Raw genomic sequence first — 26,168 nt, 5'->3', positions numbered from 1 at the left:
TCTTTCTAGGGAAGATTTTTGCATGCACATTTGCATAAATTCAAAACATATTTCCACTGCATCAACAACAATCCAGTCGCACCATGCCGGATGGGCTAATGAGCACAAACCACTGTCTACCTCTAATTAGAAACTGAAAATGAAAAATGAAAAATGCAAATGTATACTCCGCCGCATGCGGCGTGGCAGGTTCTAGTGTGGCCATCAAACTCGGCGAGGCAAGGTTATTTATTAAATAAATATTGCATGCGCCTCATTAAACTTGGCAGAGGCATCAGAGGATGGTGCTCTCAGTGTTCCTTCAGCGCCAAATGCCAAATAAAATTGGATAACCGCAGAAGGTAGATGGAGGAAGTGGATGGAAAGGGCAAAGGGACACGGGACTGGCATACTCACACATTCACACCTGTGTCTCTGGCGCCGGAACATCGACACGCGAAACGGAGCAGTATATCTGTATGTTCGTATAATATAAAGTGCCTGACACTAAACGCAGCACGCACCCAATTACACACGACGTATACGCAATGTGGTGCCAGGAACAGGCTCTGCGCGTGGCAGCCCCCCCCCCCATTCATTCATAATTTGCCATTTGGCGAGCAATAACCCGAAACCATTTCCGTTTCCGACCAGAAGAATCTGATTAAATTTGTCAAGCTGCGAGTGCTTCCCATTCCCCCGTGCTTGTGGAAGTTCTGAGCCGCTTGACAAGGTCCAAGCTGAAAGTTATTCACGCAATTAAAATTCACAACCGAACTGTCCGTTCCGCATTCCTCCAGCAACTTTTTCTGCTACTCCTACTTGGACAATTGTCATTTGAAAAACATTATTTGTTGTCCTAATTAATTGAATTTCAGTGGCATTTGTGCAGTGTCAGGCTGCTGTCAGGGCAGATGTGTAGAGTTATGCTGTTGCCGGCACAGAAAGTTCAGCAAAGCAAACGGGGACACCCTGCTAATGGAAATTAAACTACAGCGAGGGACAAATGTCCCTGGCTCTGTGGGGATTTCAGCAGAACTGCTCGAGCTTCTCTAATTGATTGCCCGCTGCTAAAGCCACGGTAATGAGGCAACTCCCACAGAGCAGAGGCTTAACCCTGACTCTGACCTAGGGTCCTCCATTCCTGGAATATTCTGGTAAAGTTATTTCAATCACAATGCGCCCAGCCAGCCAGGCGGTTATCTGCAACAAATGACTTGCAATTTATTATTTTAATTAAATCCTTAACTGTCAGGGTGGCTGGTGCATTTGTAGAAGGAATTTCAGCTGGCAGTAGGGCGTGCAGCACAGGTGCTGGCACAAGAAAAAATAATACGAGCACAAGCAGAGGAGGGAGGGAGCAGAATGGAGCAGAATGCCTGTAGAATATTAAAACGAATGAGTTATGCAGGAGCCAAAGAGCCAGCAAGAGACTCGGCCTTAGAGCCATAAACTCGGAGAAGAGTCGGGCCCAGGGCTTGAATAAATAAGCAAAACAACGTAGTATTTTGTATTTTGCCCCTCTCTGTTTTGTGAATCATTTTAAATGATTTCATTCATTATATCAAGGGGAAATTCTACTTATAGTTCCATAGGTGCATTTAATGTTGAGTCTTATTGAAAATCCCGCTTAAACCAATGTCAAGTCCGCGTCCCAGACTGGCAATTAATTCAGTGCCCAAACTGACAGACCAATTCGAAATGATACTCTGATAACTCTTTTAATTCCAGCTCCCCTATGCTGCCATATAATTTGCAATTATAAATTAAATGCAAACACTTCCATGCCAGATTCATGGCCTCCGGCTCTTTGGGTTTCCCACAATCCTCGTTGACCTGTCGGTGAGTTTGACAAAGTCCATTAAATGTCCATATGGTGGTGTGCTTGGCGAAACTTTTCCCCATTTAGATTCACTTAGCCAGCCACTTGGGTCCATCATCAGGACACACCCTAGGAAGAGCAGAGGCAGAGTGGCAATGGGACTGTGATAATTTGTGACCAAATTGTCGCCACTCACGTGCCACTGTGCGAAGGTTTATTTATGAGGCCGGTCACGGGGTCACGAGTACAACTGTTATTCCACAACTACTGAGTCTCGATTTATACAGTTAACAATCCTAATTTATTGCCGTGACTCTGTTTGCCATGTTTTCCAGAGTGCGTGCCATTTTTGCCGCCACCTGAGCACCATGGATGACCTTGGAGGGTTGTGGGGGGGGGGCGGGGTTGAGCAATCGATATCAGTTTTAGAAAACGCGAATGTTAATCAGGCGAACGTTTTGCTAACATTGTTATAGTTGTTGTCGTTGCTGGCATGCGAAAGGGCAATGTTTGTCGCACGTGCCACACAAATAGCAGGCGGCTGGCTATTGATTGGGGGGTATCCTTATGGCAGCATTGTAGAAATGATCGGAATTTATGTGATGTCATAGGGATCGCCGCTAATTGTGCCATAAATTACAGGCTCTTATCTGAGCCTTATATGTGACTTAGCAACACTCTCATTCAGATGGGCTGCCATAATGCACAGGCTTTGCATAATTAAATCCTGGCCGACCACAGCTCGGGGTAGGCACTCGCAAACATTATTCATGTGCGATAAAAACCCACTTCCCTGCAAACATTGTCCATTCATTTGTGTGGAAATCCATTATTCGTTCTTCAATTGCCATTCGATACAGTGTGGCAGTCTCCTCGGATTGACTGGCTGGACTGGAATTTGTTTATGCCATTGCAGATATGACTACTCCTATGTCGTCTGTCTTCTGTCTGCCCACAATCGCCTGCGATTAGGCTGTCAGCTAAGAGCCCAATCAGCTAATCGACACACAATCGATTGATGCCTGTGTAAACTTGGCCTGAAGGTACTATAAACAGTTCAGCCACTTGTTATGCAAGATGTGCAGGGCCTTGGAAATTATGAAAATGGAAGAGATGATAACAGCTGTGAGCGAGCATGCTGTTCCACAGGGAACCGCCTCATAGCCTATGAGTCACGTTTCATTCCAGAGAAGAACCAAAAATAAATAAACCCATTTGTTAACTATTTGACTACGTGTCGAGAACATTTCACTCTACAAACCGCTGAGCCTCGAGCAAAGCTTTAACTCAGCATGGCAGGAGTATTTGCTGTCATTGAAGTTGGTCTTGGAGCGGAAGTGCTAGTTTGTTGGACGCTTTCTAGTTGGAAACGCAATTAAACAGTTGCCATAGTTGTGGAAAGTTTTCAATTAAATTAACACAACTTTGGCGCTTCTCTAAATGTTGTAGTTCACGGCAAGAAAAGCAATCAGCAGCAAGTTGGCTATCATTATTCATTTAGGCCCGCCAACAGGAAGGAAGGGATGAACGGGCAAATTAAAGAGTTACCAAAGGAATTTGATTTTTTAGACACAATTTAAAAGTGTGGCCTGCCGGATGTGCTCTCGCTCAGCCCTCCTCCGCCTTCCATTAGCATAGTTCCGGTCTATCTATGAAGGCGCTCCGATCCGATCCGATTCCGGACCTCTCCAGCCCAGAGTTGCGAGCGTTGGTAATATTTATTATTAAAATGCTACTCAAAAACTCGCCTCCAACTTTTGGCAACAAATTTAAAACAGTCCGCAGGCGAAGGGCGCGCAGCACAAAAAGTTGGCCATAAAGAAATGAAAGGCAAGAGGGAAAAAATTCCATCCACCGACAGTCCAGTTCCATTTGCCTTTTTTACCCCAGCATGTATTCATTTTTCATCTCTAGATGCGAGAAGGGAAAGGGCTGGAAAACTATGTGGACAGGTCCTGAAACTCCGGCCTTCAAAAGTTATATTTATTAATAAAGAATCCACTCGGTCTACCTCTTGCTCTGCGCATCTATCTGCCTGCTCCTGGTCCTGCTCCTGCTCCTGCTCCTGCTCTGTTTGCCACTCGAATAGCTGTCCTTTTGTGGAGGCCAATTGAAATTGAAACTGATGTACGTCGATGCCACACGGCTGCAACAGCCAGCCAGAACCCATAAAAACCAAGTGCAGGAGTGCAAAGGGTCTGCCCTGTGGTGGTCCTTGGGCAGCCAAAGTAACTGCGTTGGGCTGGCATGCCAAATTGCAATTTGCTGACTGGTGCTCCTGGTCCTGGCCAAGTCTTTTGAAGCTCACCCCCCAACCGAAAGGGTCATTGAGGTATTCTTTATCTCTCCACATTAATCAAGGGACTTAGGTGCAAGACACTCGAATGCTTATGATGCATGCAAGGCATGATGGGAAGTACTGGAAAGGACTGCGCTGCGAGATAAATTCTCGTACTCCCAAGAGGCATTCTATGTGTACCACAAAGCCGTTGCTCTTTTCGAATGTTCATTGGATTTTCTTCTTTCAGTTCTCAAAGAGTTTGAGAATTAATTGCGAGCTGACATGCGAAAATTAAATTTTCACCTTGTAATGTGCAGTGTATAAAACAAAAAACATAAAAGAAACTTTCTAAAGAGTCATGCTTATGAGGGAAGCCTTTCCTTTTCCCACGTTTGCTTTTTCCTACATTCATTATTTTTCCGTGCAGCAGCAGCAGCAGCAGCAGCAGTTTCCGCTGCCATTTTGTGGTTTTTGTTTGGTTTCTTGTTGTTTCCTTTTATTTCTTTGTTTTTTGTTGTTCCCCCCTCTGATGCGTGAGCTATTGACTGCCATTGCCAGAGCTTTATATTTATGGTGGCCATTTATACTTAAACTTCCCTTCTACTCTCTCTTCTCGTTCTTCGTGGCCTGCCACATTTTGTTTATGGCTGTTGGCGTCTTTTGTTTGTGGTTAACTCGAACCCGTTTGTGAACACTAATGCCCGCGAGTGTCAGTTTAAATGATCAAAACAGCACAAAAATGTGCTGAAATATATCTGCAATAAGTATTTGGTACTGGAAGTCTCCTTGTGACTCAGCACACACTGTGTTGTCCAAGAGTTTAATGGAATGCACCAACAAAGCAGCTTAATTAACTGGTTCTTGTCGGGCGTCGAGTAGAACTGGGTCAATCCCAGTCAAGACACTGTCAGTGTCACAGAATAAATGACAAATAAGAGCCGAACTAAGTCAAATTAAGTGGGGCATGTCATGTGGCTCCGCTTGTGCCCCCAAAAGAGACCCGGTCGCAACATTTCTCTTCCATTTGCGCTGACAAAGAAAGCCTGTCCGAGCGACCACTCAATTAAGCCGCTGGAGCAGGCAGAGCGAAGTCCAGAATTAAATTAACTCATGGACGTCGTCCCCCGAAGAGTCATAACAAATGTGGGAATGCGAATCCCCACTCACTCCCGAGTAGTCCCAGTCCAGTGCAAACATGCAAATGCAAACATTACATGGGGAAAAGAAGAGGGTTCGGGTTCGGTTTCGAGTCGGGGTCTCGAGTGCCATTTTGTCCTTTTGTGGGGCATGTATCTAGCAAGGATATGGAAGAACAACAACCGCATCAATACCCCAAGCTAAAGGCAGTGAAATGATGGCTAATCGAGAGCGCACACAATCAGAGGGGAAACTACATAAACAGCCAAAACAAAACAAAACAAAACAACAAAAAAGATAGAAGATAAAACATTGTTTATTGCCAAGCCAAAGTGGTGGATGTTGGGCAGCATCAATTTTAAAAGAATCTCCAAAATGATTAACTAGAGTTCCCCGATAGTGAGTGCGTTCAGCTTCCATGTCGGATGTGGGCCAAAAGCAGATATGGCCAGAACGGTAGCATAAAGTGGCAGACCATGAAAATTGCAGCTGTTGAGTGGAAACTCTAAGCCGACTGGAATTTGTGTGTTTTGCTGTTTTCTCTCTCTCTGTGTGTGTGTGTGTTTATGTGTCTTGTATCTGTATTTGTGGTAGAAGAGCCTGGCGAATGGGATGAAAAGGGAAGGAGCAGCTCAGCCCCAAAGCAGCTTACCAAATGGTTTGTCACTCAAAGTGTTTGCCCACCGACAACAGCCAGCAGCAGAGCTTGCGAGCACAACACACAAATGTAGATATGCGAAAAGTCAATTTTAAAACAATTTTCGCAACATTTCAAGCGGAAGAGTCAACGCGAAAGGAATCCAATATCGATGTAGGAGGGAACTAATTCAAAACTCCCCCTCCCTGCCGAGTAAATAAACTTTCTGCTACATTGAAAGCCAATCTGGTTAAAGAGAGCTCGCTCTCACACGTGGCACTTGCTTATTCAAAGTGCAGTCTGAGCTCCTGCTGCAACATGCAGTTTGTCCAAATTGATTTTATGCTCGAATTACTCTCAGCTTATTTGCACTTCAATGTTGTCGCAATTAAATATTAAAATCAATTAAAGTCCTCCCGACAGCTGCTCTGACTCTCTCTCTCTCTCGCTCTCTCTCTCGCTCTCTCGCTCTCTCTCTATCTCTGTTGACTGAGCAATGGATATTTTTGTGTGCAGCCTGCAGCCATGATATCATATCATTATGCCAAGGCAAGCCGCAAATGTATACCAACATTAGAGGGGGGATTCATTTTAATGGGCGTATCTGACGAGCCATAAAATTAGACGAGTGGGAAGCTCAACCCAGATTGAACTGTCACAATTAATGTGCATAGCAAAACAAATTCCTCGAGAGATTCCAACCGATTGAATGAGATTCTCCATTCTCGAATCAGAGTCTCCGCACATTTCACATTTACATGGAATGCTGTTTACTTTGCACTACTTTTTGTTCTCAAAAGTCAAACAAGCCAAAGCTAGAGCCACAAAAATAACACATAACCAAGTGGAAAGTGGAAAGTGGAAACTGGAAAGTAAAGGGAAACAGAGTCGAGGCGGGTGAGACAGAGAGAGCGTCAAATTTGTTGCCTCGACAATTTCCAAGAGGGGGGGAAAGACGAGTGCAAAAACAACAAGAACAAGAGCGAGAGCGAGAGGAAGAAACGAAAAATGTGGCCAAAGAGGAATTGCGACCCCTTTGGCCTGCAGCTCTGTGGGCTGCTGGCGGGTTACACGATTTAAAGGTGGATAATAAAAAGGGATTTACAGTTATGAGCAGAAACATGCCGTAAAGCAAATAAGTGGGAGCGCAAATCCAAGAGAAGGTGGCAAATGCTTGTATTTGCCGGACCTTGGACCCTCCGTCCTGGGCAAACACGACACAAATCCCAATCCAATTAAAGAGAAAGCAATTCCACGGATAAATCGCGCCAGCCTTGGATTTTCCTCAAAAGTGAGATTGTCGTTTGATAACGTCCAAAGTAGAGCGCTCAATTTAATTAGATACTTGATGACGAACGGGCAACGGGACAGATAACCCAACGCCCTGCACCCACTTCCGCCATCGATGGAGGAGCAGGAGGAGGCCAAAAGCTTTGGCCCACTCGAGGGATCCAACCGATTAACAAAGGCCACAAGCAGCAGCAGCAGCAGCAGCAGCTGCTCGTCGCTTTGGCTTGCATTGTGTTGATTGAAGAGTTCGTGGACAGTTGCATTGTCAGCAGAGCAGAGCAGAGCAACAAAGGCTTCCTCTAAGGGGCATGACACACTTTATACTCTTCACAATTGAAGGGCCCCAGCCCATTCAACAGTGTGTGTTCGGTATTCAAAAGTGTTTCCTAACGGAAACCAAAGTGCATAAATTGTGGGAACACTGTGTGGGTGGGTGTGTACCCATCATATTTGTGGGCAATCTGGTGCAGGGTATCCTCACTGTCGCTGCACTCTGCAGCGCGATTCTCCCTTGAATATATTCGAGTTTGCAGCCTTATCGAAAATGGGGGCGTTACGACATTATCAGCGCCTGCATCTACGTCATTGCACATTAAAATTGCAAAAAGTACTACACAGTCGAGTGGGTCCTGGGCGGCGGCGGAGGTCCTTCAGGCAGCACACAGACACACAACACACACACACAGAGAGAGAGAGAGAGAGCACCACGTAAGACTTTCAATCAGAGTGCATTGAAACGGAAATTCTGCGCTGCAGCGCAGAAAGGCAGGAAATACATGCTCGATGGCTCGATGGCGGACTAACGGACCAAAGGACGCAGACAGACGAGACGATACGAGACGATACCCATGTATTGAGTAACCGACAGACTCTGCTCGATTGGGGTTGGGGTACCAACTAACTGTATCAAATGGCAGCCAAAGCAATGTTCCAAGAACTCCTTGCTTTGAGCTGTGCTTGAGTAAAGGACGAAGCGGAGTAGGTGGCGGCCTCTTGGTTGGCCATAACGAGGTTGCTGTCAGTTCGTTACTGTGGCAGCAACTTTGCTGCTTTGCCACCGACTTTGCATACTTTGAACTTTGCCAATACATTAGCTTGTTGGCTGTTTTTTGTTTGCTGCTGGCAACTGGCGACTGGCTGCAGCCAATTTCAGCCGAAAGGGAAAAGTCAAAAGTATTGACTGAGAGTCAACACACTGACTGATTGACGGAGCGTCTCAGGGAAAATCTGAGCATGAGTGCCGTTTGGCACATTATCTGGACAGGACACAAGGTATGCGATGATATGGCCAAGATTATTGCCTGACTGGAAATGGGATTCGAAGCAGAAAGCAACGGACAGTGGAATAATTGATGAGCTCTGCTAAGCTTCGGACGATTCAAACGAGTTAGTTAAAGGTTAAATCTTGCCTGTAGTAAGACATTGCCAAATCCCCTTTACATCCGCACACTCAAGCAACATTTCAGACCCATTTAGAGACATTCTTTAGCTTTCAATTTCCTGGCTGAGCGGATCAATGGCGCACAGCCGAAGCTCAAAACAGGAAAACTCACGGAAAACAAATTCCACTCAACGACCGAAAATCCCTAACTGAAATAAATTTGATTTTATTGACTGCGAATCAGAAGGCAGCCAGCGCCGAAAAGCGATTTGAATTTCCCAGACAATGGCCGTGCCCGATTTAGGAAATTACATTTGCCGCCCTGCCACGCATACACCGAAACAAATGAATTATGATGTGGCCAAACAAACAACAACAACAACAACAAAAAGAAGTGTTTTCCTTTCCTACCCGCTTACCCAAGGCCCACAGCAGGAGCCGCCATGACACGTGCGTTTGGGCCCTGTCAACGGGGCGTATAAATCTTTTCAGGCTACCCAATACTGATGACTATCCCCGACCATCGTCGCACTTTCCTTTCTCCTGTGCTGGTTAAAAGTTCTTGGGGCTCCCAATGCTATTAAATATTTAGGCAATTTGTAGTTCTACGGCGATTTGGCCCTAATGTGGGCTATATTTATGAGCATGCCCTGAATAATTCACCTTGCCCCGCCGCCTGGTCTGGTCCGCTCTGACCTAACCTGGACAGATTCCCGTCCTGACTCCGGTTTGGTTCGTGTTCGCGTTGGGCTACGTAATTTATTGACCACATCTTTCAATATTTAATTGAATACGGTGTCGCAGGGCTAGACAAATGGCCACGGCCAGTGGCCCTGACGATGCGTGCTGTCAAAAGTGCGGCACTAAATTGCAGGCCACTTAGCAGTAGCCCCAGCAGGAGGCCTTTGCCTGCTTTATTAATAGAAGTCCAGAATGGCCTCAGCTGCCAGGGAAAAAGTGCCAGGGTAGTATCCAGTTCGAAATAGATTTGAACTTTCCCAAAGAGTCGACTGTTGTTTGAAGGGAAAAGGTTATTGTGTTACTCGTTGTCACACGGCGCTTGCCATCGGAAATCTGTTCAGGGCAAGTATATCTCAGTCTCACCTTCAGAGTCGAACGAAACCCAAGACAAGTTTGTGCCAGGGACTTGTCGTTAGTCATTCGAGATGCAAAGTCAACACGAGTGCAGAGTGCAGCCCCCCCGCCTCGGAGACTTCCAACGAAAGCTGACCCAGCAACGCGGCGTATGAGCAACGCTCATGGGGTGGCACAATTTCACGGCCCGATTGAAGAACAAACAACTGGTCGCGGGTAGCTGCTGGCTGTTTCAGCTGTAGACAAGTAACTGTTTGCCATTGGCATTTATTATGCGGCATGAGAGACCACAGGAACACCTGGGGGACAAGAGGCAGTGCCACAGAATGCCATAGCGAATGTGTCATATCAGGTAAACTTTTGCAGCATAATTTGACAGCACAAAAATGCATTTGTGGCCACAGAGCTCAAGTGAGGCATGACACTCGCAGATACACATGTGTGTTTGGAATTGAATTATAGCAAACCGAATGCACAGCACAAAAGTCAAGCTCAGAGCCAGCAGGCGGAGCACAACACGTTTCCAATTTGTTGGGATACATCCAATCCAAGCTGCGGGGTTTTGTGTGTCACTTGACATTTGTATAAACAGAGGGAGGCAGGCTACAGGATACAATCTGAAATGCTGTCCCATTCTTCGCTCTGTTTTGTTGTTATGCGCCTGAATGATTTCCTTTGTGAAATTGATAACTCTGTGTATATGTACGCGGGTGTTTTTGTATATCCTGCCAGTGCACATTCTCGAATCTCATGTTTCAAAAAATGCCTCAGAGTCAGCTGTGGCTTTGCGGGCTGCCTCAAGGCCCGGAGGATTATAACAAATTAAAGCTGTGTAAGCCTGCAGGGGTAGCACAATTGTGACAGGGGATTCGTCGTTTTCGGTTAGCAGCATTGAGCGAATATTGGGCAGTCATGTGGTAAGACAACAAACCACAGCACAGAGGGGAGGGCTGTCGAAAAGTACTCCAGCTGATGGCTTGCGACTAGGTTGCCAACTCATGCAGCTTGAACAAATCCATTAATATTGATAACAAGCCAGTGTGCAGCTCACACTCGAAGTGACTTCTAACATGAATTGACTTCTTTAAAGCCAGAGAACAAGAACATCAACTAATCTTTGATGATCCAAAACTGGTGGAGTATTTTCATGTTCGTTTCCCATATATGCAATATGTATTTCCCCGCTCATGTGTGACCATCCATCACATTTATTTAATTTCAGTTAGGCTCCTCCGAATGCGGATTTGCATAACTCTGAGGAATATTTTCCCCTCGTTTATTTATTCTTTCGAATTATGCGCTAAGCGGAGCTCGCCAGTGATTGATTGGCCAGAGAGAGAGATGGAGAGAGGGGAAGAAGTGCAAGAAGGCAAGACGAATGCCAGGCCGAGTGGCGTGAGTTCTAAGCCTCACGTAAAGCAAGTCATGAAAATATTTCAGCAAACAATAAAAAGTGAGGCGAAAAAACGTTGTGGGTCATGTGTCATTTGCAGAGTCCTTAGTTCCGTTCCCGATCCTGCTCCTGTTCCCGTTCGCCCTCTTTTGTTTCGTTTAGTTTTGCTTCGCCTCATGGCTCGTGGCTCGTGGCTCGTGGCTCGTGTTGCATGTGGCATGTTTGTTTGCACTCAGCAGGGAGTGCTCCGGGGATATCAAAGTTTCACACAGAATATTTTGTACCGTGGCTGCCACGGGCCTTAAATTGAATATTTAATTTCTGCTTTGTCGCCATCTCTTTGACACACATTATTTCTTTTTGTTGGTGGCATAGTAAGGCGTTAATTAAATTCCTTGTGAATATTTTAGACAGCTGGTGCACGTGGCAGAGGGACAGAGAGAGAGAGAGACAGAGAGAGAGAGCCAAATGCTTTGGATAACTTGCGATGAGTTTTGGCAAATTTTGAGAGTGCTTTCTCCAACTCGGAGCAAAGGTGCGGAAGCATACAAAAAATGTCGAAATTAAATAATTTTCTCAAACAAAAAATATTTATGCACATAAGCTCGGAGTGGGAGAGAAACTTTTGCTATTTTTCTAATACTACACAAATACTTTTTGGCAAGTGCAAAAGTTTTCTTACTGGTGAAGGCCTTTCTGGTTGGACTTCAATGATAATTTGAATACAGCTCAAGGAACATATTCAGAGTCCCCTGAAACTTGTGTTCATGCTTTCCGCCCATGTTCTCTGTTCTGTTTTTTAGCCCACTTACTTCCATTTTCTCCAGCTAAAGGCCACTTAATTAAATTGGATGCTTCACAGAAAAAAGCAATAAACCGAAATTTCAAACGAAAAGCCCCCATGGCACTGTATCAGCACTTAATCATTAAGATTTAACATCATCCCGGGAAAGGCAAAGAGAGAGAGAGAGAGAGAGTACATTGGTTAAGAGACACTTTTAATTGCCATTCTACGTAGATATGGAACATACATTATAATAAAATCAAATATGCCAGTGTTGTGGCGTCAATTTTAAGCTGATTAGATGCAAATGTTGGTGATAAAAATAAAAATAACGAATCAATATCAAACTAAGTCGTTACCTGTCCCCCCCGCCTCCGAATGACACTTCAAAACAAACTACACAACGGAAGAGGAAGGAAGCAAAAAAAGAATGGCAAATCCCGAGCAGATTTGATGTTATTTTTTTTATGTTCAAACCTGAGGGCTGGGGGGGTGGAGCAGTGTGTGACGACGGACACACACAAAAGTCTTATTTATTCATGGGCACGACGGCAGGACGTCACCAGGAAATCAGCAACTAAGACAGTAACTGTCTCGGGGCTCGCTGCTTGCACGGAAATACTTGGTTTACGAGCACCATCGAAATATGTCCCAGATTTTAATGGCCCTGGCACTACGCCTGCGAATCGCAAACCGAAACAACGGGCACCCCAGCCACAGTGATGCGACAGTTAAGTTCAAATTTTAGTTCAACTTAAAAACCCAAAAACGCCCACAGAATGAATTACCTTTTGCTCTCCTTTGAGAATGCTTGGCACAAAACTTGGGCAAACTATTGGTTTGCCTTACTTTGCGTTAGAATATTTGAAATATGCTTGATGGCGCGCACTTTCCTTTTCTGGGAGGAGTTATGTGTGTTGGCACTTTCCGAATAGAACCTATTGAACCGAACGCCTCGCTGGATTTGTGAAACTGGCCTCGTTTGGCCCCGTGAATTTGGTTAAGAACGTATATCGGTCTGGCTCTGTTAGCACGCTTCGGGCCAATGTTAACTGCCGTTGACTGAGAACGTGGAGAAAACCCGGCCGAAAGTAGGTCTCGTTGAGTGCGACTGAGTGAGAACTTACTTGGAACACATTGAGCGAATTTCTTAAGCCTATTTAAAGTAGCTTTCCCACCCCCCTGAAATAAGTTCAGCTAAGCTTTTGAAAGCTTTCACAGAAAGTTCCCAGTATTTATCAAATGCTATAAATACCTGAAGTAGTGTTTTTGTATCGAAATGTTATGTTGATTTTGGTAAAATGTGAACTGCCAATAATTACCTGTAAGTAAATAAATCATATGCAAATCAGTTGGCATAAGGGCTAAGAACACAACGGAAACAAACACACACTGAACACACACAAATAACGGTAAATAGTTTTGTAATAACGGGATTTTACAGATGCTATAAATACATACAAGGAACTAAGAAATATCAAGGCAAGCTTTGGTTAGTACTAAGCACAGAGTGTGTGAGAGAGTGAGCCTGAGAGAGAGAGAGAGAGAAAGCTTTCACGGAAGCTTTCACGCTTTGGGGGAAAGTGTTGCCAGCTAAAAGTTGAATTTGAAATTTGAATTTGGTAAATATTTAGAGGACAGAAAACATGCCAATTGAATATGTTTATTATTAGATTAGGTATTTAGTCAGGTATTACGAGTATGTATGTATTTAGGAGTTGGAAAAGCTAAGGCAAAGGTGTACAAAACGTGCAAAGAAATGTTCCTATACGTTGGCTACTTTAACAAAGAGTTGAACACTTTTCTTTTGGTTAGTATTAACGGGGAGCATCGACAATTGCAACATCGAGAACGGCAAACATTAAACAACTGGAACTGCAACTGCAACTGCAACTGCAACCGCAACTGCAACTGCAACTGCAACTAGAACACAGACACATGTAGAACTAACAGCACGTGCTCTCTAGCTAAGACAAATATTAGATAGATTAGCACTTGGTTGCGGCTTTCGCCGGGAAAGCTCCAGCCACAACCCGGAAGCGTTAATCTTTGACTAATCACACACACCGGTTGACGGACTGGTTGTTGGCTAAAACGAATTAACATCGAATTTAAAATCGAGATCCAAATTTTTCAACGGATTTCGACGGAATTTCTTGCTGCCATGGTGATGGTGGTGATGTGGTATGTGTATCTCCACCTCCGGTTCTGCGTCGGTTTGAGTTTTCGTTTGTTAATAGTTATTTTGGTTTTGTTGCAATCATTTATCAAATTTATACGTGAGCAGAGATAAATACAGAAGAGAAACCATTAAAAATACCATCAATAATGTGGACAATTATTATCTTTATCTTTTCTTTATCTTTTGTATGTATCGATATTGGCTTATGTATTGTCAGTCGTATGATGCATACAGAGAGCAAAAGAGTGAGGGGAAAGTTTGAATAGTTTAATGAAGTAGGTGAATTAAATGTATATTAAGGTATAAAGTGAAAGTCGACAACAGTTGCACACTCACATTCACAATCACAATCACAATCACAATCACATTGACGAGACACACGCGATCATAAATGCTATGCGGCGTATACGCAATATTTGCTTATACCACTCAATTTGTTGCAAACACGCACTCCCCCAGCCCAGCCTGGTTCCATCCACCCCCATCAGCGCCTCAGCAATATCATAAATTTGCAGCTAATTTCCCGCACACAAAACTTTTTAATCATATAAATAGCAATAAAGTGCGAGTCCTTGGGGAGCGCGCACAAACTTTCCCTACAAATAGTGCGAAAAGAGCCACAATGGAGGAATGAAAGCGGAAGTCAAGTCTGCCGTTTGGCTTCTTCCTATATGAGTGTCTCTGATAAAGTTATGTAATAAAGAAATTCTGAAGTGGAGTTTCCACAGTTGAGCTTGAGCCAAGTATGTCTGAAAGTTTGAATACCTGACAAGTGGATTTGCCATTTCTATTGCCCAAGGAAAAGGGAAGCTAAGCCCCCGAAAATATTCAAAATTCTCATGAAATATGTATATGAAAAACAAGTATGTACATTTAATTCTCTAATCCTCTCTTAATTATGCAATTTCTGGCTCAGCCTAAGTGCATTATGCTGGGACTATGGTAGACAAACTCCCTTGAAAATTGTTCAACTTTCCTAGTTTCTCCACTCTGTTCTGTTAACAAGTTTCTCGGTCCTTCTCCCCTTCGTCTTGCTCAATACATTTGGAAACAGTATCGATTATATGCTTCTGTATGTATAAGTTTGCCTGCGGCCAGGCTTCTGAAATTTCATTATGGAATTAGCTTGTGCAGATCCAACCATATCCATTTCCTTGTGCTAGCCGCCAGTCAAAAACAAAAAGCATTTGTGAGCCAGGCTGCCAATGACAAGCACAAGTCCCAAGCACAATCGCACACACACACACACACCCATATACTGACAGGACTGAGTAAAGTCTGCCAAAAGTTAGACATCGCACAGACGTCGGCCTGCCCCAAACTTTTAATCAGCCTCAAAAGAGAAGAGTAGTCAAGTGTCTGCCTTCGCCTGCTTTTGGGCGCACAATTATAGCAACTTTTTCCCTATAACAAAAACATAATCAACGTAATTGCATAAGGAATGTGGCATGCACAAAGGGCTTCAAGCTCCCAACACACAAAGCCGGCAAAAAGAAACCGAAGAGCAGGTTCGACCTTTAAGTACCCTAAAAGCTTGTGCAGAGCAACAGGAAAACAGGCAGAGAGCCAGATGGGTAGAATAATGTTAGGAGGGTATAAAGTGGAGGCAGAAGAAAAGATAACACTTTATGGTAGCATGAAGAAATCATGAGTTCTCAGCCAACCCAGACTCTTAGAATTAAAATGAAAAATCCAAATTGAAAGAGCGTTGGATCTATTCGACTGTTTGTTACCCTCAGCCGCTGAATTATTATGACCAAAGTTGAGGTTCAAAATTTGGTTTCTTCGAGTGAAGCCAGGCAGAAAGTAGACCAAGCCGTGTGCACCCCTCATTCAAATGCCCACGAGGAATGTTAGGATACTCGGAAAGAGGGTTAGGCCGGCGCCAAGTTTATTGTCCGGGTGTCGCAAAACATAACATTCCGTTGTATTGGAGTTGGGGCATGGAGGTATGGGGCCTGCCGCTCGTAATACAATCAATTTCCGCTTTGTTTGTCAAGAAAAGTTGATGACGGAGCTGTGGGTGTGCCAGTGGGAGTTTGCTCCATGTTTTTGCCTGGCATTTTTTGTTGTGTACGAAGCGGCAACGGCAACGGCAACAGCAACGGCAGCGGAAGCAACAGCTCAGCTGCCAATACTGTTCAAACATGACGTATACGTAACATGCCACACCACACCACTTGCCTCATCGTTGTTAAGCACTGAGCACACACTTTTTAATTAAATGTTGTATATATGTACTATATGTACAAGTATATGTATGATCCTTGAGCATAACAATGGATGGCACTTCATTAGTCGCCAGTTCGGCTGCTATGGGCCACTTTATTGGGTCGTTGGCTCCATGGCATTGGCTTTGTGCAATTAGCCTTTATGTTGTGTGCTCTTGATTAGGACGACACATAAGTAGAGCACACCACAGCCGACACAGAAGCCACTTCCAATTGGGGAAAACCTCTTCATTGTCTGCTGCGTGCTTGAAATTGTTTTTTTGGGCCATGCTTGAACTTTTCCCTAGGTCTGGAACTAGTTTTGTTCCTCAGAAAGTTATTAATAAGAAATGCGAGTCTATTTTGGGAAGCCTTGGCCTAAATTGAAACCGAAACTAGTACCAGGGTGGAGGGCAAATCAATCAGGCGGCAATCAGAACCTTATCAATTGATTAACGATTGGTAAATTTAATGGGTACCCACATGAAATTATATTTACTGCCGCCTGTTTATTTCCAAAGGGAATTTGCTTATAAATATTTCATTCGGTGGAACGGAACACTATTGTTAGAGCGATGTAGAATCGCAGAATAATCGCAGCTAATTATTCACAGCCCCAAAGTATTCCCCTGTCTGGCATATCCCAGATATGTGTGCTCCTATCTGTATCTGTATCTGCATGAATACAAATTTTATGCGCATATATTTGCGTCAAGTGACAACGGGAAGCTCGGAGAGATGTGTCAGACCGTACTGATAGGCATCATAAATAATGTGAGGCATATCAATTGCTCTATAATAAATTTATAACCTTGCTGCCCAAGGAAATCTCTGAAATTCCGCTTACTCCAGTGTCGAACTTAAAGACAAGAAAAAGTGCTGGACCAAGAAAAAACAAACAGAGAAAGTGGGAAAAGTTGAGCAAGAGCAAAGACCAGAAAGAGGAAAAAGTTAGTTTCCAATTTGTTTAAGAAATAGAAAAAGAAGTACAAACGCCACAAAATACAGACGCGGTGAAGTAAATCAAAACTTGTGCATCGATTGCAAGGACAAATAAAGGAAATACGAGTGCCACTCATCCGCAAATCTCTTTCATCCCAATAAGCGAAATCCATTCAGGGAACACACACAAAAAAGGAAAGCGTCACGGAAATTCCCAAGGGGCTGAATCAGCAGTCGGTGCGGAAATACTTTAACCCAAGCTGAGCAATGACAATACGCGTAATAACGAGTAAACCTGAACCGAGGAGCAACCCGAGGAGGTGGATGGAATGGGTAAAGTTCGCCCCAGCTCGTGGAGCTCCAGCTAAATCTCAATTTATCATTTCCTGTAGGGGGGCGCCGCAAATTTGAGAGCTTGGGAAATGCTTTGCGCGCCTGTTTAAAAGGCATTTTATCAGAATGTCCGCACAGACATTAGTCGGACGGGCAGGGACTCGCACACATACAGATGTGGCATTAATGGCCAACAGTGGTATGCATAATGTCAGCAGTGGCGCCGACATTCTTCAGTCTGAAGTCGGACAGAAATATGAAATAACATTCGGGCACGCATCTGGGGCGCTTGCCTTTGGCCGCTTGGCCACTTTAATGCGACCCGAGTGTCCAATTTGTATGCATTTAGCTCGTGTATAAATGCCGCACCTCTCCCTGCTCCCCTCTGCACCCCAAATCGTTTATGGGCAAGGCCATTGCCAAGAGAGAAGTATTTTTAGGCTAGACCAATCCTCGCCTTTTCCGAAAATTGATACGGCGTCTACGTGCTATTGATATAGCTTCCGTCCCGAACCAAATGGCCTGTGAACGAGCGTTCTGCTGTATTTGAATTTGAATGTTTATGAGGCTTTTCATTTAATGGCCTTCCCATCCAGGTACATATGTGCCTGTGGAAATGCTTTAAAGCCATGGCTTTGTCAGTGTAGTTGAAGGACTTTGGGTTCACATTCTAAGCAAATAGCTCATCGCGGAGGCACACCTCAGAGCGGGAATGGCGCTAATTACACTGACAACAGCCACGCACCTCATCGACACGACAGGGACGACAGGACGTTGTGGCGACGACGCAACAAATACGCCTTGACCACACCCTCAGAAGGCGACGGCAGAACACACAGTTTGCGTATATGAGGTGGAAATTATTTGTTCAATAAATCAAATTGACTCCTGTCCGTGGCAACTAGAACATCGTATTTACTCTCAATTAGTTAGCAACATTAGCAAGACATTTCGCTAGGCAAACAATCATTATTAAGGGAGGACCGCACCTTGTTCCTTTGTACTTTGTACTACGCCTTTGACTTGTCTCAAGCCTGGGCAAAAAATGGATTAAAACTATGCAAACAGTGGAGCGTTTCCGTGTGTGAAATCAGCTTTGGGTTTGCTTCAATTGGGCAATCGAGAGAAGGCAATGTAATGTGTACATGTAATCTACTTAAAGTGATAGCCAACAGTTGTGAGGCAACGCAACAACAACTTTCCACTTCGGATCGTAAATCCGTCCCTGTAGAGCATCTCTTAGTCTCAATTGGCGCTCATTCACACGACCCGTGTATGCCTGCCTGTGTGTGGTTTAATTGCCTGTCTAGAGGAGCAACAACAGTGGGCCAGGCGAAGCACAAACACTGCCTGGGACTTATTTGCATTTCACATTAGGCAGAGGCGGCTGAAAGCAGCTTAGCATGTTCCGACAGAGAACAGCCATCGCCTCTGCTTTCCCCTGTTTATTTGGGCGTAGGCCGCCGCCACGCATGAGCTGACATCTTTGTTCGCAATTTATACTCGTATCCTGTCGAGCCTATCCCCAATTGTCAGGTAATTGCGCCTGGGCGTGGCTGCCCATCGTCGACGAGTCCATAAAGATAGGGAATTAACAGCAGCCGCGTCATCAGCATTTCCTAATTAGTTGACAGGCCACAAAAAATCCGAGTTGAGCACACTCAGCGCTCGGCTCGGCTCGGCCATTTGCGGATTTATGTTTTCAATTTATTTTCAGCTGCAGCTAAAAGGAGCAGCCTCGTAAAACGGCGAGCACAGAGCAGCACAGTGGAGGGGAGTTCAGCCTACGTGTTTGTAATATGAAAAACATTTTTTGTTTGCCCAAAAAAGTGGAGGCTGTTTTATGCTTGATTTGGGCTCCACCCCGATTTTCTTTAGTTCGTTTTTATGCTTTGTGTGCTCTCTTGTTGCTCTGTTCCCCGTTTATGCCACTGCGGCGGAGTATCAAAACTTTGTAGAGAAAGGAAAGGAGAGAGAGAGAGAGATACATTTCTCAAAAGTTTAGGGCACATACAAGTAAGCTCAGTGGAAATGTCTGGCAAATATTTATAGAAAACCACTCAAGGAATGGGCAATGGGAAGTTCGCAAGCAATTCTTGAACTGTAGACAGAAATGTCTCAAAAACTTACCGCAAATTTGCGTACATTATTTTCCTTGGAATCTTACTTCAGATTGCTTCGACCTTTGCTTCTCAACATCAAAGGCATTAATCAAGTACTAATTAGCCGAGGCAATCCAAAGTTACCAGGAAAATGCCAAGAAATCGTATACATATAGAAAATGTATTTTGCCAAATTAAAAGCAACGTCGAAAGCCGCAGCAAGGAAAACTGCCAAGCAATAATCATAATTTGTGGCATTAACGGGGCGAGCGTTTCTGGGTAACTTTGCACTTTTCCCCACAGCAAAACCCCTGCCCCAAGCAGCATTGATAAAGTGTCGCTAAACAATTTATCAGCACCAACCCGGGGGAACTGGGCACCAAAGCAAGGGGCATGAGCAGTTAGCGGTGTGGAAATGGCAGCTTAACAAACTCTCCTCTCTGCGCTAGTGGCAGGACTGCACCTGCCACAGGGGAAAACGCGTTGCGGTTATTTATGAGTCATTCCCTGTTTTCTTTATATACACAAAACGCAAATAAACCGCCAGAAAAACTTGTAAAATAAGCAAAAAGGAACTTTCACGGTTCAGTCTCTCTCGTTTCGAGGTCTGCAAAATGGAACTTTTGACTCGCTTGCGAAGCGAGCAAAAAAGTTTCCCAATTCATGCTGGGTTATTTTCAAATGAGTACAATTTTGAATAAATAAACGTATTACATTTGAAATTACTTTTTCCAAGGGAATAACCAAATTTCCCTGAGCTCAAAGTGAAATAAATTACTGTCGGAGAATTCCCTCATGGATGGCTGTGTGCTAAACAAGATCCACTTATGCTAACGTATGTTCATTATCTCATTATCATTATATTATCTCTGTTCGTTGCCTGTCCTCCGCATTAAAAGCCAAAACAACGACATCGTCCGTCACCTTAGTCCTGCACGTCATGTTTGTGAGTAAGTCATAATCTCGAATGGCGCCCCAAAAAGTACGTAATGGAATTTGTATTATGATGTTGCCGTGTATCGTGAAATTATATTCGAGCTACGATTATTAGGTAACAACATAAACGGAAACGGGAAAATCTTTGATCCTGGCCTTGGGCCGAGCCTCGCCTGAGGGAAAACAGAGGCCTTCAATGTAACTAAGTTAAGAAACTTACGCAAAAGCCACAACAATGCAGTGAAGTGTAATGGAGTGCAGTGTACATAAATATATATATATATATATATGTATAGTGGATCAATTTATATTTGCGACACCATTAAGCAGCGGAACGGCGTGGGGGCAAGTGCGAGCAACTGCGATAAAGATGTGCTCGCAGCATGTTGATATAATAAATAATAATGAATCCCTTGGACAAGGGATTACGCTCAATCCTCAAGCGAACACACACACACACACACACAGCGAGAATGTTGAATAGGTTTAGTTATGAATGCATTGCGTATTGAGGATTAGTTGAGGAAGTTGAAAGCGCCCCAGCCTTACCTTCGTCCTCGTCCTCGTCGTCATCGTCGTCGTCGAATTCCGTGATTGCCGCCTTATCGAAGGGACGATCAATGCCATTTGTTGCTTCGGATGAGGCACCTCCGCCTCCTCCAGCGCTGCCAACGTTCGGCGCCTTGGCATCACCATTGGAGGTAATTGAACTTGATTTGGCGTGATTTGTATGATTGTTTGATGACTTTGCAGAGGACTGAAGAGCTTCGTTCTCCATTTGCGGAGCACTCGGCTCCGGCTCCCCATTGCTGACCGCGTCGATGGCGGCGCCATCCTTCGTCTTCAGCTCCTGGCTGGTGTTGCAGCCCATTATATTTGATTTGATTTTAAGTCACTTGTATTGGTGGGGTGGTCTCTATAATTCCAGTTGGCCTAGGTTACCAAATGCCTTTTGTTTAATCAATTACTCACACAAGCGCGCTCATAAACACCACGCACACACACACACACACACACACACATACGCACACACACAACAGTTTAAGCAAGTTATACTTGTTGTTTGTATTTTGATATTATTTGCTGGATTTATTTATTTGGGCAATTTGCACTGTGACGCTCACGAGTAGAAACCTTTTTGCATAAAATTGTTAGAAAAATACGGATTGGATTTCTGTTTTTGAATATTTGGAATGTTTATAAAAACAGTTAGAAAAAGGTACACAACCACAGATTACCAGCCAGGGACTTGCTGAACGGAAACGGCAACCAGACTCGCTCACACACTCGCTGACTGACTCACTGACTGTCTCTGGCACAAGCTCAGGCACAACTGACAAAGGCCAGCGACGCGTCAACACTAAGAATGGCCAGGACCCTGGGTGTCCTTACTGCCATCCTGCAGGAGCAGCAGCAGCAGCGGCAGGAGCAGGAGCAGCCACAGCAACAGCAGCAACTCCGAGCTCACCATCGCTTCCCGGCGACACTCAACGACACCAGGCAAAACCAGGCGAGAGAGAGAGAGAGAGAGAGCGTGCCCGAGAGAGCTCTCACAGTGCTCTCACTCTCTCTCTATCTCTCTCTCTCTCTCTCTCGTGGGGCTCACAGTGGGCAAAGCTTTTACAAGCAGAGTTGCTGGAAAGTTGAAGTATTAGTTGGAAGGTTTTACGCTGAGATTCAACATTCAACCACTGTGTAGGCTACAAAATTACCGAATCTGAGAGCAGGCGAGTGAGTGAACAAGAGAGAGCACGCTTTGGCTGCAACATTTTTTCGCAAATAAACAAACCGACAACCAAAGCCGACAGCCGACAGCCGACAGAGGCACACAGAGATACTCCTAAGAGTGGGAAACAAAATCGGTTGCGGCAGCAACAGAATCCAAAGAGCAACGCAACAGCAGCCGGGGCATTGTCAAAGGCAATGGCATCATCATCATGGAAGCTACGGTCACACTCCCACTTTCACTCCCACAGCCACACAGACAGTTACGTGCAGGCAGCGTGTGGCTGAATGGTGGAAGGACCCGGACCCGGACTATACTACAAAAGGGGCACCTCATCCATAAAGATATCAATGAATACTTTCTTGTGTTGCTTCTTGGCAGAAAGCAATTCATAAAACTAACTGTTTTCCCTCTATCTGCCTCTGCCTCTGCCTCTTCTCCTTCCGCTGCTGCTGCTGCTGCTCAGCTGTCACTGGCCATCTACTTCGCTCTTCTCTGGCTTGCTGTGTATTTATTTTTGGCTGCGTCCGCTTTGGGCTTTTGGGAAGTTGGCTCTTCGACTCCAATCTTTCACAGAAATGCTCGCTGCCTGACTTTCTGTCTGACTGCTCCGTGTGTCTGCGTGTTGCGAGGCACTCGCAAATGAATTGGTAAGCCTGTATTGTGTTTGGTCTCTTTCCATTTCTCTCCACCTCCATCTCTACCTCTCTCGCTCTATTCATTCCCCTTTCCCAGGCCACCTTTATGGCTGCTCTAAGCACACAGGGTGACGTGTCCATCTTCACGTTGAAGTGAAAAGAGAGAGAGAGAGAGAGCTCCTGCATACGGTATTCGTATGTACGCAACATTCATGCGTAATTTTAATCAAAAATGGAGCTCAGCTTAGACCACATTTGTATGTGCATATGCAAATGTTCTTATACATAATAAATGCGGCAAACACCCTGTATGCAAATGGAAATATTTGTCAATTACAGTTGCATTTTTTAAAGTGCAAAATATAATAATGCAACCACAACACACACACAAAAAAATGAAAATGAATCTCTATGATTTAAAGTTGATTTCAGCTAAAACGTTGTTCCCAGTGCATGCCAGATATCAAAGCAGATAAAGTGGATGGCACTTGGGAATACTTGTAGTAATCCTCTTTAAATTTTCGTTTAATCTCTCTCAACTGTCTAAAGCCAGAGCCTAGGCAAAAAGGCCAAACAATTAAGTGTGAAGAGGCAGGAAACAGCTGCGGTTCTGCCCTTATCCTCTGCTGTACGAGAGCATTTGCACTCAGACAGGCGGCACAACGACAACAACGATACGAACAAGAGACTGCAGCAACTGTCGTGCTCCACCAGAGCTGGTCAGGACAGCCTTGAAAAGCGCGAATTTGCGCACCCAAAACATGTCAAGGCTGCCACCGAACAACATGGTGTGAAAACGCATAGACCACAAATTCCAACATGCTCTCGACTGACTGGCAATCCCGCTGTCGGTCCGCTGGGACTTGAAGCATTTCGCCATGATGGCAAAAACGCGTGCGACACATAAACCCTTTTTGAGGGGGGGATAGCGGCCTGATAAGATGACTGACAACTCGAGACAAGAGCGATGGATGGGCTGGCAGAGTGTCCATGTAGAGGCTGGGTTTTGTTAACCAAAAGCTTGCGCATCATTTGGCGAGGCAAATGCCAAGTCATTATTCTCCACAAAGAATATAAATAGCTTTGTTTTTAGATAAAATTCCAGGCTTTTCGATTTGTTCTCTCTCTCTCTCTCTCTCTCTGTCTATGAGGGAAATTACTGTCCTGCCCTGCCTTGCCCTGAACTCTGGCACTAAACACCTAAACAGCATCGAATGGCATGCCCTGCCCTTTGCTGTGTCCCAGGCTTTGGGTCTATTTTATTTTATTCTTTTCTGTACGAGTATGCTCCTGGGATGGCTGCCAACTGGAAAGTTTTTCACGTCCGCTTTTTTTCCCTGTCCGAAGTCTGAAGTTCAACGGTGCGCAACAATTCGCAGGTCTACTAGAAGAACTCACAATAAATTTAAAATGAACATTGAGAGTCGCAAATTTAGGAATTTAAGATGTTCTCGTTTTATGCAAGATATTCTCATAATTTACAAATATAATTTTGGGGGCATTTGCTCTGATTTCTAAGTAAAATATCTTGTCTAATATTTAATGTATCTGTTGGGAAATTTGCTGATTTTCTTGTCTTCAGTTTTGAGTTTGTGCTTTAGTTGCTTTGTTTAGTTGACAACGCTGCCTCATTAGTTATTTGACTTCCGACCTTTGACCATATCCATACTTATATGTATTTGTATATGTGCTCTCGTATCTGATGTCATTTAGCACACATTGAACTGTGCGATACAATAATTCATTTTGCCACCATCATTTGTTGTCGACTTCATCTGACGGGCTGATTTGTGTCGCTACAGCGAAATTCGCTAAGGATAATTGAATTAGTCGAGACATGATACATGTACGGATGGAATGAATTTGGTGAACGTTTTCCGTGGCATTCCAATTAATAATACGCCCTGGTGGATGGCGCTAAAGTGAAATATTCGTTGTGTGGGATTTAATTAATGATGGTAAACCAAACCATTCAAGTTTGGGGTGAGTTTCCACTCGAATTCGTTTGGCTTTAGGAAAAGTGTTGCATATTGCATGGAAAGCAGAGCATTCATGGCCCATGCTCGTATCTGCCATTCCTAGCCGGCGCCTGTCGTGGCTGCACTGGCTGCATGCCAAGCCAATATTAACCGGCGATATGAGCAGACAATAGATGGCTAAGGGGATAACGGCTGTCTGTGTGTGCATGGAAAGGCTTTGGCTTGGAGATAGGAGCTTGAGGGGGGCGTGACAGACAGGCAGACAAGCGGCAAACCAAAAAATGACAGTTCGTATGTCACAAGTGCTCACTGTTGACTTTAAAATCACATTCAAGAGTTCCCTGCTCCATGCAGAGACATACACACACACACACACACACACACACACACACACACACATGCAGATTTCCAGTTCAATTACACGACTGGGGCGTTGCATGCCACGACTGCAGACTGCCACAACTCCTGCAGGCAGCTGAAGCTCCCTTCCTCACTGTGGCTGTCGCTGGCCACCCACACACACATGTTTATTGAAAGGTTACATGAATGACACACACGCCACAGAAATAGAGGCAGAAAGTGAAGCACCACCCACCCATCCACACAGACATCGACATCGACTTCGCCATCAACATCGACATCGACCCGGGGGCAGGCCATTTGCATTGGCTGCCTGTATCCTTTTGGATTCGTTCTCAGTTCGCAGTTCTCTCCCCTCTGTTTTTCAATGCATTAAGTGAATGTATCTGATATACAGTCGCACACAGGCACAAATATGCATGTGACATGACAATGGGCATGCATTTAGGAGCACGAACATGCCGGAGACGAGCATCGAGCAAACGAGAGGCAAGCAGCAGCAGCAGCAGCAGCAGTCTGCGGCCAATTGCAACAGACGCCGCTGTCTGGCAGCTCGTTACGTGCCGTCACGACACTCTTCCCCCCACTTTTGGTTTACCCCTTAAAGAGCTTCACACAATTTGTTGACTTTAAAGTACAAACAAATCTACATGGATATTTGTATATATTTACATTTTTCTGGTCATTGACTAGATGTCCCTTTTTGGCTTTGCTTGATGGATGATTTTTGGAAATTGATTGATGTTGGAACTTTGAAAACTTGGCAAAGATTGTAGCTGAAGATTGAAAAGGAAATCCTCAAACTTAATGAGTTAATCAATGTCTTAAGCAAACCTTACTTCAGCAATCACTTATCTCTACCCGAAAATTCCCTAAATAAAGTTCAAATACATTAAAAATGTGCTACAAAGTCAATTCTACAAGCAGGCATTATGTTAGCGTTATGGTCGCCCATAAACTT

At 44.5% G+C, this 26,168-nt stretch overlaps 2 protein-coding genes across 2 annotated transcripts in view; both read right to left on the bottom strand.

The window, feature by feature from the left end:
- LOC117578712 (protein bfr2) overlaps window positions 1-21,502 on the bottom strand; it is a 30,121-nt gene extending 8,619 nt beyond the window's left edge. The window contains exon 1 of the mRNA XM_034264362.1: window positions 21,054-21,502. Within this exon, the coding sequence (XP_034120253.1) occupies window positions 21,054-21,375 (322 nt within the window). The 5' untranslated portion in view covers window positions 21,376-21,502. The remainder of the gene's footprint in view (window positions 1-21,053) is intronic.
- The window catches only part of LOC117578710 (U6 small nuclear RNA (adenine-(43)-N(6))-methyltransferase), a 29,998-nt gene that overhangs the window by 1,328 nt on the left and 2,502 nt on the right, over window positions 1-26,168 (bottom strand). The window contains exon 5 of the mRNA XM_034264360.1: window positions 13,055-13,121. The gene's annotated coding sequence lies outside the window, so the exon portion shown is untranslated. The remainder of the gene's footprint in view (window positions 1-13,054; window positions 13,122-26,168) is intronic.

The sequence above is a fragment of the Drosophila guanche genome, unplaced genomic scaffold (assembly GCF_900245975.1).
Source record: "Drosophila guanche unplaced genomic scaffold, DGUA_6, whole genome shotgun sequence".
NCBI lineage: Eukaryota > Metazoa > Arthropoda > Insecta > Diptera > Drosophilidae > Drosophila > Drosophila guanche.
This window is presented reverse-complemented; position numbering and strand designations above follow the sequence as displayed.